This window comes from Amia ocellicauda, chromosome 5 (genome assembly GCF_036373705.1).
Source record: "Amia ocellicauda isolate fAmiCal2 chromosome 5, fAmiCal2.hap1, whole genome shotgun sequence".
In the NCBI taxonomy this organism is placed as follows: Eukaryota; Metazoa; Chordata; class Actinopteri; order Amiiformes; family Amiidae; genus Amia; species Amia ocellicauda.
The window spans coordinates 48,253,755-48,266,465 of NC_089854.1; the positions used below are offsets into that span (position 1 = coordinate 48,253,755).

At 47.9% G+C, this 12,711-nt stretch overlaps 1 protein-coding gene across 1 annotated transcript in view; it reads left to right on the forward strand.

The window, feature by feature from the left end:
* Window positions 1–12,711, forward strand: part of reln (reelin) — a 172,695-nt gene that overhangs the window by 156,129 nt on the left and 3,855 nt on the right. Inside the window, exon 63 of the mRNA XM_066705548.1 lies at window positions 2,465–2,563. Within this exon, the coding sequence (XP_066561645.1) occupies window positions 2,465–2,563 (99 nt within the window). The remainder of the gene's footprint in view (window positions 1–2,464; window positions 2,564–12,711) is intronic.

The following is a 12,711-nucleotide window of genomic DNA, read 5'->3' on the forward strand; positions in this document are numbered from 1 at the left end:
GTAGTACAAGAGATAGGATGGTGAAGGAAATGTATAGATTGAGATGTGCCCTGACCGTGTGGCATGAGGTCATACTAATAATGACCAGAATGGTCACAACACTTGTTATTTAGAGGAAAGATACTCTAGTTGTTCTAGTTGTACTATTTACAGTGGTTAGCTATATGCTAATTTCAGTTTTTTTCAGTTTGAGATGCTCATGATGCCATCCACAAGTATGCTGATAGGGAGCCTATGAATTAGAAATTGACAGTATAGACAACATCTTATACAATTTATTAATAGCTGATATTGATTAGGTTTCATTAAATCACTGATGGCAGAAATGTTTATATTTCTCATGAAACTTGAAAAGCACAAATCACATTGTAGAAGCCAGACACAAGAAGGGAGAGAGTCTCGGGTTCCAGTGGTGTCCGGGCTTTATTGGGGTTCACGGGGGACAAAAAACAAAGGGGGTAAAACAAGCAAAGCAAAAACAAAAACATCCACATGAAATAGGGGGCTCCGGGCAGTTAGGGTTGGAAGTCTCAGTCCTCCTTCTTGTCAGTTAGCTGCTCCCGTCGGGGAGGGAGAGGGATTAAATCGACAAGGCACAGCTGCAGTTGATGTTACAATCGCCACGGTGCTCATTGCCCACAGCCGTGAGTCCGCAGCCTGTTTGCGAGGGAGCAGACAAGACAGCTGCGGCACATGAGCACCTAATCAGCGGGCGTCAGCAGCAGCCGTGCCGTGACAGACAGCGGCCTGTCACACACATGTACAGATCATTCAACCTGTGGAAAAACTCAGTTTATAGTTACACTTTAAAGTCTGGTAAGAGTTATGGTATGGTAAGAATCTTAGTGCTGTATAAACAGACTCTCCAGTTCTCTGTTTTCAAATCATACACATATTTCTGACTCCTTCTCCCCTTGACCTGTGCCAGAGTTCAGATATTTTTTTTATATTGTATCCTATTTCAATGATTTAAGGTTGACAAGTTTCCGCATTTGGTATTTTTGTATATTTCCGTCTAATGTGTGCTACATTCATGATTTTTATTTAACTTCCAATTTGAAGTCGAAGAGCTCAATTCCACCATGTTAGGAAATATGACTTGATATTTCAAAACAAACAGAACAAACCATTTGCATGCTTATATTGGCTGTAGTGCTTACAAAACAAGTTCAGTCCCAGAACTCAAGCTAAAAATGAAAAAACTTAAAACCAGTACACAAGTCTAAACAATTGCCACAATGGTCACCAAGCTTTCAATGATAGACCTGACTTCATTGTTTTCAAACTTGACTTGGGAAAATATACTCTTATGATACTAAAATTATTAAAATGCAGGTCAGCAAGTCCAGTAATTATATCAGTACAACATTTTGACACTACCCACCAGCTGTTTCTACAAGGAAAACAACTCGCTTTCCATTATTTATTTATTTTCAATGCTGCTAAATGATCGCTTTCTTACCAATGGGTGTTCTAGACATCTAGGCATATTTCAGTAACATATCGCAAAAATATCAGGTATTTTACTGTAAATAATACAGCAATATATAGGTAAATTCTAAAACTAAATATAACCGTATAACCGTACTGCAATTTCAAATTTCAAGTTCATAGGCAACAGATATTGAATGTGCAGATGCTTATCAGGGATTCCTAGAAGATTGGCCACCCTATAAAGAACTGATAAGGCTGCAGGCATGGACTCAAGGCCTGTGGCTTGCATGGCAAAGAACAAGGGGTCTGGTATTTTTCCTACAGTCTCCTGGCAGGTCTTGAGATTGAGACACACTGTACAACACATAAATACAGTGACACACTGTATGGAACCGAGACACTATCATACTGTACAACAAAGAGACTCACTCGTTAAGACACTGTAACAAACTGTACAGCATTGTATAGCACTATGTACTTACACTGTCAGTGTAAGGAATCCACAGGATGACAATGAATCAATGAGATGTTTATTTGGCAATGAAATAATAAAGATAAACAGGTGACGGTTACAAAGGATCCCTGGACTCAGCAAAGGACTCAGAACCCTGAGAAAAATAGGTGTGGTCATTTATGGGTTAAAACCTTGAAATGGAACAAAGAAAAAAAACATATATGGGATTAAAGAATCAATAAATATTTATTAAATGCCAATTAATATAGTCTAGTAGATTGAATTGGCTACTGAACAATCAACAATATAGAAAATGCTCTATATAAATATGATGCCCCCTTTTCAGCCCCATTTCATAGAATCCTAAAATTACTGTACATTAGCATGACCGTTGACATCTGTACGACTTGCAGGGTTTATTTTATAATTGTATACCTTTGTTCATTTTGACAACAGGTACCCTTTAATCCACTCCATCCCACACTCTACAGCACTGAGACTCCGAGCACTCAGTGTGTTTAAAGCAGTACTTGATTGACTTGCCTCCGCTTTCTGTTTCTCTCATTCTCTTTCCAGTGAGGCACGGGTGAAGGGGGTGGAACTGAGATGGTGGCAGCCGCGGCATGATGGTGCAGGGCATGACCAGTGGGCTCTGGACCACGTGGAGGTTGTCCTGTGAGTATTTCTGGTGTCCCCTGCCTCCAGTATTCATTTAAACTGCCCACTGTCCATTAACACACCTCCTACATGGCTCACTGTCCATTAACACATCTGTACACTGTCCTACTCCCCAGCAATGTGGACTGATATTATTATTATTATTATTAATTTCTTAGCAGACGCCCTTGTCCAGGGCGAGAATATCACCTCCACTTCCCTTGTCTGTCTGCCTGCATATAAACACCAATCAGGGGCAGGCACTATCTATGTCTGTTTGTCTGTCTGTCTGTCTGTGTCTTCATGTTGATGGATGGTATTAGTTATACATTTTGTCTGTGTCTATGTCTATCTGTCTCAGCAGTGGTTGGTTAGATGCTGTTCAATGGTACACAATAGTGTTTCTCCCTGTCTGTCTCTCTTTTCCTCTCTCTCTCTCTCTCTCTCTTTAAATTTAAAGTGTGAATCTGTGTGAGGGTGTGTGTGAGTGTAGGCAGTGGGAAGATGAATAATGTTCATGAATTGTGAACTCTGAACCTTGCTGCTGTGTATACCAGCAATGCAGCCTTACATGAGACAGATGGACAGAAAGACAAAGACACAGACAAATAGAAATATAGACTCATGCAAAAGATGACGAACATAGTAGCAGCATGGGAGATCTTTCTACAGACTCACAGTGTCCATCTCTCCGAGAGGCCTTATATACACCGATCAGCCATAACATTATGACCACTGACAGGTGAAGTGAATAACACTGATAATCTCATTATCATGGCACCTGTCAGTGGGTGGGATATATCAGGCAGCAAGTGAACATTTTGTCCTCAAAGTTGATGTATTAGAAGCAGGAAAAATGGGCAAGAGTAAGGATCTGAGCGACTTTGACAAGGGCCAAATTATGATGGCTAGATGACTGGGACAGAGCATCTCCAGAACTGCAGCTCTTGTGGGGTGTTCCCGGTCTGCAGTGGTCAGTACCTATCAAAAGTGGTCCAAGGAAGGAAAAGCGGTGAACTGGCGACAGGATCATGGGCGGTCAAGGCTCATTGATGCACGTGGGGAGCGAAGGCTGGCCCCTGTGGTCCGATCCAACAGTGAATGCTGGTTCCGATACAAAGGCGTCAGAACACACAGTGCATCACAGTTTGTTGCTTATGGGGCTGTGTAGCCACAGACCAGTCAGGGTGCCCATGCTGACCCCTGTCCACTGCCGAAAGCGCCTACAATGGGCACGTGAGCATCAGAACTGGACCACGGAGCAATGGAAGAAGGTGGCCTGGTCTGATGAATCACAAGCTCAAGGTGTTGAAATTCCCCAGATCTCAATCCAATCGAGCATCTGTGGGATGTGCTGGACAAACAAGTCCGATCCATGGAGGCCCCACCTCGCAACTTACAGGACTTAAAGGATCTGCTGCTAACGTCTTGGTGCCAGATACCACAGCTCACCTTCAGAGGTCTAGTGGAGTCCATGCCGTGACGGGTCAGGGCTGTTTTGGCGGCAAAAGGGGGACCTACACAATATTAGGCAGGTGGTCATAATGTTATGGCTGATCGGTGTATATGTGTATAGAGCAGAAATCAGTCGTTTTACCCAAAGGTTGTGAATAAATCAATACAAAATTTTAAAAATCGCCTTCTTGGGGAGTGTTGCATTACAATGTTGCCCACAAGTTAAGCTGAAGATTGCGAGTTGGAAAGCTTCAAGAAAGAAGTTAAAGACAGAGAGGCAGATATACAGTGAGAGTTATGATGTCTGTCATTACTGGGCTGTCCTGGTGTCTGCATGCCCTCCCTTTCTCCTCCCCTATCACAGTGTGTCTGTGAACAAGAATGGACCAATGAGCCTCATACAACTCTCTCTACCTCCCTCTCTCTGTTTCTTCCTGTTTTATTCTCCACTCTGGACTTCTATCCTATGTGTTGGTTTTGCATTTATCTGCTCTCTCTCTCTGTCTCTTTCCTACTCTCTTTACTTGTTCTTCACCTCTCTCCTTCTCTCCTTTGCCCCTTCTCCCACACTTTCTATTTTCCAATCCTCTCTTCTCTGCATCACTTTCTACCCCCATGTTTTATCTCATTCTCTCTCTTTCTGTTTTTCTCTCTCTTTCTCCCCTCTCCCTATCCCTGTGCATGTATCTTAACCTTCATCCCTGTCCCTTGCACTCTCTCTCCTCCCCTCATTCTGTTGCTTTGCTGCCCTGGACTGTGTCTCCCTCTACCCCCTCTCTATCTTTCCCTGTCACTCTGAACACCCCTGCCCACCCCCCCAGGCCGGGCTTCCTGCCCCCCCAGACCTTTCTGCGTGGTGGCGGCCCCGTGCTTTCCCCCTCTCGCACACTAACCTGTGCTCTGTTCTGTTATCTGCTCCCTCTGGCATGGCAATAGAGTCAGGTAAGTCCTCCTCCTTCTTTCCACCACTTCCCTTCAACCTCTCCTCCCCTCCCTGCCCCCATCCACCCCCCTACCCTAACCTGGACGCCATTAGTACCTAAACATCATCCAATAAATTATTGCTTGATTTGGATGTCCCCCATGCAATAATTGGTTAATCTTGATGTTACTCAATCCATGATTGCTTGATCTTGGTGTCCCAAAGCAGGTATTGATTAACCTGGATGTCACTCAAGGTGTCACTCACAGGGCCATAGAGGACCAACAGAAATATTATTATACTTACAACTCTAAACAGACATCATATCATCCAGTCATTACTAATCAACTCAAGCTTAGCCAATCATTGCTCTGAAGTCTGAGAGACACTAATGGCTGAACACCCCCACCCAAAGCTTTCTCCCTCAGAGCCACAGTGAGGTCACCGTCAGAAGCTAGGGACAGAGGGGGCTGCTGCTTCCTGTCATGGGGATGGGTGGGTTTACTGGGGATAGTAGGTCTAGGACAGTTCGAATCAGGGTGAGGGCTTTTCCAGCTCTTTTTTTTTATTAAATTATACCTGTTCAGCTGAACATAGAGCTGACAGGCTGGACAAAACCTGCTATGGTGGTTCAATGACTGTTATTTTACTGTAATGCATGTTTAGCATGTGCAGTCAGATACCTTGCTCAGATTCGCATCACTGTTTCAAGCACTATGAAATGCTATTCCAACAGAACAGTCTCCCAACATGAGATCACCAAGGTCAGAAGGGATGACATCATTTAATACACTATGACCCCTATAACATATGTTTCTGCAGTAAATGTGCCTCCTAGTGTGTATTTGCCATTTCTTGGTGCTAACTTATTTCTGCAGGGAGAGCCTCGTGCTCTGTCTGTTTAGGCACTGAGTAACTGTTAGGTAAAAGAGGTGACTCAGAGCTCTCTAAAGCCTGGCTCCTATTAATTCCCCACACCAGCAGTGTACATCCTCTTATATAGGGAGAACTGTGCCTGCACTGGCAATCTTTAACTGGATTAGACCCCTGTCAGTCAGTAGCACACAAGCACATCCAGCACAGAATTCTTTCTGCATCAGCAACATGGAGATCAGGCACGGGCCAGGTACATGGTGCTTGGTACAATCACCTGCCTCTCTCCCCTGCAAATGTGTTTTAAAATCCAGCAATTCAGTCTCAGTATAGACCTTTGTGAACACCAGCATTACTCAGGGGTAGGCAACTTCAGCTTCAAGTCTTTGTTCTAGCTTGTTCCTTATCTTTAAACCTGTAACTGATCCACAGCAGGAGGGTCAATTAACGAATTAATTAATGGCCCATTAAGCAATTAAGAAATTGGAAAGGATGGGCTCCGGGCCAGGCTTGGGCTTCTGTCTACCAGCCCTCTGTGCTTTTCTTGGATGCTGTCTATGCATTGCCTGACAAGGCCAGTTTAACTCTGAGGCTTTCTGACAACATACAGTGAAGTTAAATAATATGTTTTTTTTTTTTTTTATGTATGTACAGTATGTATTGATTGTTGTATGTATTTATTTTAATAAAAATATATGGAGTGAAAGTACAGAACATAGACCCATTACCACTCAAATTGTGTCACCTGTTACCATAAGTTACTGTTCTTGAAAAGCCACAAAGTGCTGAACAATATCCATAATGATAAAGCAAAATACAAACATCTGACTGGATTTCATATGTTTTTAATTAAAAAGGGTTCAGAAGAAAATTAAGGAAAGAAAAGGAAAGGAATGGGAGACAGGGGCAGAAGGGAGGGGAAGAGAAGAGGACACAGAGAGATCAGTGTCTTCTAGGCTAAACTGGCAGTGAAAAAGTTAACCTTCTGAGACCAAAAGTGTCTAGCTTCTGATGTCACTTGCTTCCTGTGCTGTCTGTGAGGAGATTAAGTAACCCTGTGCATGCTTGTATCCATACCAACTTGACACCCCTCCTCTTCTCATTTCCCGCCTTCTTCCCTCCCCCGTTTGATGTCTGGGTTTCTGTGAGGATTGATCTTGTCAAAGAGATTCCCAGAAGACAGTGGGTGTCAGTCTGGACATCTCTTTATAAAAGGAATAATCTGTATAGATTATGATAATAAATATATCTGACATATACATACATTTTTTTTGTTGTGCATTTTAAATCAATGCAAATGAGGCTTCACTTAAAAGACCAAAAATGTTTATACACAGTATGAAACACTGTAAATATATATTATGAGATATATATATATATATATATATCTCAGATATATTTGCTCAGTTGGCCCTGTGTTAGTAGCTTTCTGTGTTATGGAATTTAAGTATGTTTTGCTTGTGCTTATGTGCTCCTAGCCAGGTCCATTGGTAGTGACAGTGTTTAGTGGCAGTGTGTTTGTTGTGGGGAGTGTTGTTTCCCCTGTGTTGTGTAGGTCTGTGTGACTGTCAGTGACTGTCAGGCACACACTTTAGCTGTCTGTGTAGAGAGACTGAGGAGACTCCAGCAAGACCAGTGGAAGACCACTGACCCCCCCCCTCATCCTCTTCCTTTCCCCTGATCCTGCACTGTAGATACACATTCCTCCCTTCCTCCCAATCCCCCCCCCCCCCCGGTCCCATCACCCCACTTTGCACAGGGGCCCCCCATCCCTGTGCACTGGCTGCTCTGGCTATGCACCTGGCTCACTGGCACCACCCTCCTGAATGGAGGAAGCATTGACAGGCTGAGCAGCAATGAGAGATGTCTTTCTGGGAGTTGTTTTTCTTTTTGTTTCAATTTCTCTGTCTCTCCATTTCTCTCTTTCTGTCTGTCTTGTCTGTCTATCTGTCTCTCTCTCCCTTCTTGCCCCTATCACAGACTTTGTTCAACTGTAACTTCAAACACACAGCCACAGTCAATCCTGAGCAGCAACAACAGTCAGTAGTTAGTCTCAGAAGCTGTCTCTCCTCTCCACTGAGCTTCCTAGTCTTGAATCCTGGAAGGAACTTTTGAATTGTATTGGCTTCAGTTTTGCTTTAGAAATGAAAATGATAGGTTGTGAATGCAACCCCGGTTATCTGAAAAAGGAAGCACTGCCCAAAGGGGAGGGGTTTCTGTGCACTTCTGTAGGAACACAATCGAAACATCACTCTATTAAAGCTGCCATTGGCCCCTGCGCCCGTCACTCAGAACAGGTCCATTCCCACTTCCTGTTCTATAAAATGTGACATCAGCGCAGGTTCATCCTCTTTTTCCGGGAGCAGGACTCCCACTCGGCCTCGCAACCCATGGGCAGTGCTTTCTTTTTCAGATAACCGGGGTTGCATTCGCAACCAATTGTTATCTTTCAAGTTGGAAGCACTGCCCAAGGGGAAGGGGTTACTGTATGACAAAACCGTCGCCAGGGAGGAGGCAGCAAGCTGATAAGGGAGCCTGCCCCGAGGTGTACCGCTAGGGTCTCGGCAACACAACTCCATACAGTAACCTCGGGCCCCATAGGGCACCTGAGCCACCCAGGAGCGAGGACCGTAGTCATATACAAAGTGGGCTACAGAGTGTCAACTCTTCTGCCCTCTGCGAACAATAGCAAGGCCGGCTGCTCTACTAGTGCAGCTAGGAGCAAGGCCGTATCTACTTGCACTATATCTGGCGTGGGCAATCAATCAACTTGTGCGGCTTCCACGCATTATCAAGGCAGTGGACCCCTGATCCCATAGGAACAGGGCCACAGACCCAATGAAAAACAACATAATTCATAGCCGGCTAGTCAACAGAGTAGCTGAGCTGAACAACAATATACAATATATACATATCGCGCGACAGCAAGCGCAGCGCGCAGCATCCAACTCAACTGAATAGTACAGAGTGGAAGAACTCCACTGTGCTGACAATTTAGTTTTTGTACAAACTAACTATATACACCATGGGGTGCATGAATGAACTCATGCGCCACCCATGGAACACAGGAGCAGTTGATGCCTGCTGGTTAGACCAGCTAACGCAGAGCAACATGAGCTCTACTGTGTTGACAAATTAACTATATACAAAGCGGAACACGAGTACCTGCTCAAGTGCTTACCGCTGAGGGCAGTGACAGCAGACTCTTGCTCTATGGCACACAACCAGAGTGGGACACAGACCTGCTGTCCAACACATATTATATATATACAGAGCGGGGTACAGGCCAGACACATGCAACACCGCAACACAATGCATAATGAACGAACTATATACAGGGTGGCCTCGTAAGGCAACGTACCTGGAGGCTGCATGACAGACCCTGGGAACATATCGACAGGGCTGTGAGCAAGTCCAGGAGCAGCTCGCAAGGGTGCTCGACTGGAAGGCATAGTCAGGTGGAAGGGAAGACATGGTTCAAATAGTTCCATCAGGATGCACTTAACAGGGGCAGACTGAGAGAGGAAAGGTAGGAGCCAGAGCCCATAGGTTACTGGGGCTCGACTGCAGCCAACACCGGGTTCCCAATGGAAGGGACCGGTCCCGTCACGTCCAACCTGTAGAACCGGGCAAATGTAAGCAACAAGGCCCAAGCTGCAGCCGCACAAATGTCTGCCAAGGGGGCGTCTTGAAAAAGGCCATGGTAATGGTATCTACAATCCAATGCGAGAGGCGTTGCTTTGAAAGTGCCTGGCCCGGTGTCCGTGCTCCACAAGACACATACAATTGGTCTGAGCACCGAATGTCCTTAGTTCGTTGCAAATAGCACCTGAGGGCCCGCTCGATCGCAGCGAGGGTGGATCCTGAGAGACCTGAACCACCACTGCAGCGGCCTCAATTGGAGGAGGCCGAGGGGGAGGGTCTGTGATGCAGCTGCTAGGAGGCCCCAGCAGCCTCTGGCAAAGGGACAACCTGACACAAGCTCTCAGTCGGAAGAGGGAGAGACATGTGTTTATTGAGGCAACTCTCTCTGGCACCAGTGTGGTGAGCATGGCAACAGAATCGAGGCGCAGTCCGAGGAACTTTGCCTGCTGAGTTGGCATTGGGCGGCTCTTCTCTCGATTGACCCAGAGGCCCAATTCGGAGAGGCAGCCTAAAATCAGGTTCGTGTAGCTCTGAACCTGCTCCTTTGAGTGAGAACAACCAGCCAGTCGTCTAGATAACTGAGGATGCGGACCCCCTGAAACAACGTTCATGCACTTGGAAAAAGTGCATGGGGCTAGCGACAGGCCGAAGGGGAGAACAGCAAACTTGAACACTTGGCCCTCGAAGGCGAAGCAGAGAAACTTGCTGTGTGCCTGCACAATGGGGATATGAAGTGGAGGAGTACCGCACACTGCAACGGGTCCCTCACTTGCGTCCACACCACACCTCAGAAGGGAGGTAGATGTGTTTGAAACTGCAGGGAGTGACCAACTGATATTTGGAGCACCCAAGAGTCTTGGGTGTGGAGTTGCCAATCTGTTGCTGGGGGTGTAAGGGTGGGCCAGAGGCTGCTGGAACACTTCAGGGATGGGGCTCGGGTGGTGGGGTCAGGCCAGGCCCTCCTACCATGAGCTGCCGTGGGCTGCTGGGGGCCAGGGCGGCGAGCCTGGGAGGGTGCCTGCCTGCCAGTGAGATGCTGGCGGAGATCAGCAGGTGGGCGGGGCTGTGGCCTGGGCTGTGGCCTGGGAGCCGCGGTCAGGGGGCCTCCCCGCCACCAAGCTGCTGCAGGCTGCCTGCGCTACTGGAGGTGTAAAGGGGTAAACCCGGGCCAGCTGCAGGGACTGCTCCCTCTTTTGGAGGGTGCATGACAGCATCTCCTCCACAGAGGGGTCAAAGGTGAAGCCCGGCAAGATAGGGGCGTCCATGAGGCGGGTGTTGTCCGCCTCAGGAACCCGTCATGCCTGGGAGAGCCAGAACTGTCGGCACGCCACCACAATGGCTGTCCCAGGCATCTCCCAGTCACCCAGTCACCCATCACCTGGGAGGAGCTGGTCAGCCGCTTTTACTATCTCAGAGATAGGAGGCGGAGTTGATGATGTGCCATTGTGCTCCAAATACAGGGCCAGCAGGCTCTCTGTGTTTCTGAGGCGGGCCGCTCCATCATGCGACACTGCCAGGTCGCGTGGCTCCGCGGACAGCAGAGGTAGGGAGACCTGCAAGGCTATGATGGAATTTACCTGAGGAAAATTCAGCAAGCCCGCTTCTGCAACGCCCTGGGTCCCAGCATAAGCCTCCCCTCTCCTGGCTAGGGTGGGGGCTGTTGCCGGATGGTCCCAGGTGGCCCTAAGTTCCTCGAGGATGTCAGGCAGCATCGGGAGGGTCCATGTGCGCCGCTGCAAATGCTGACCCCTCTCGAACCTGGAGCACGGCGGGGCAGGATCAGAGGGCCAGGGGAGCTGAAGAGACTCCACAGCCCTCTGGATCACCGCCCAGAACTCCCAGTACTGTCCCGTAGGAGCAGGAAGGATGTCCATGCTCAAAGGAGGAGGAGGAGTGGGTGAGACCAACTCCTCCTCCATGAACTCCGCCTCAAGCTCTGAGTCCACATGCGGGCAAGCACAGTGTGTTGGCGGCACAGTGGCGGGGGCGAGAGGAGCTCTTCACCAACCGCACACGCGCGTTGACAGGGAAAGGTGCAGCGGACAAGTGGAGCGTCTAGCAAGTGCGTCTCCACCCGGCAACGTTTATGTACATGAGGGCACTGCAACACCAACCAAACGCAACCTTGCTGTTCCTAGACTGAACACTGTGTATGCCAAGCACCAGGTACTGGATGCAAGCACTGTGTAGGCCTGTAGGCTTAACCATACATTTTTGTGCTGGGGTTTCTGGGGACACCGGGTGACGCGGAGTCCGGGGTCCGAGGGTAGTAGACCACCAGCCGAAGCAGGATCTCAAACCGAGGCCTGCACACACGGACAAGGAGACTAAGCAGAGCTCGTTCTTAGTGAACTGAGAGAGCAAGATCTCCTACAGCCGTAGCCACAGGCTGTATTGTGGGCACAGGCTGGTGGAGGAGCACCTCACGCAGGCAAGATCTCTTACGACACACCGCGGCTCAGGCCGGGCAGCCGCTGCTAGCGCTCCTGCTGTGGAGGAAAAAGACCTGTGGACAAAAAACCAACACAGCAAGCAGTTGGAATATACACCGATCAGCCATAACATTATGACCACCTGCCTAATATTGTGTAGGTCCCCCTTTTGCCGCCAAAACAGCCCTGACCCGTCGAGGCATGGACTCCACTAGAAGGTGTGCTGTGGTATCTGGCACCAAGACGTTAGCAGCAGATCCTTTAAGTCCTATAAGTTGCAAGGTGGGGCCTCCATGGATCGGACTTGTTTGTCCAGCACATCCCACAGATGCTCGATTGGATTGAGATCTGGGGAATTTGGAGGCCAAGTCAACACCTTGAACCCATGATTCATCAGACCAAGCCACCTTCTTCCATTGCTCCGTGGTCCAGTTCTGATGCTCACGTGCCCATTGTAGGCGCTTTCGGCAGTGGACAGGGGTCAGCATGGGCACCCTGCCTGGTCTGCGGCTACGCAACCCCATACGCAACAAACTGCAATGCACTGTGTGTTCTGACACCTTTCTATCAGAACCAGCATGAACTTTTTCAGCATTTGAGTACCTCGTCTGTTGGATCGGACCACACGGGCCAGCTTTCGCTCCCCACGTGCATCAATGAGCCTTGGCCGCCCATGACCCTGTTGCCAGTTCACAGCTTTTCCTTCGTTGGACCACTTTTGATAGGTACTGACCACTGCAGACTGTGAACACCCAACAAGAGCTGCAGTTTTGGAGATGCTCTGACCCAGTCATCTAACCATCACAATTTGACCCGTGTCAAAGTCGCTCAGATCCTTA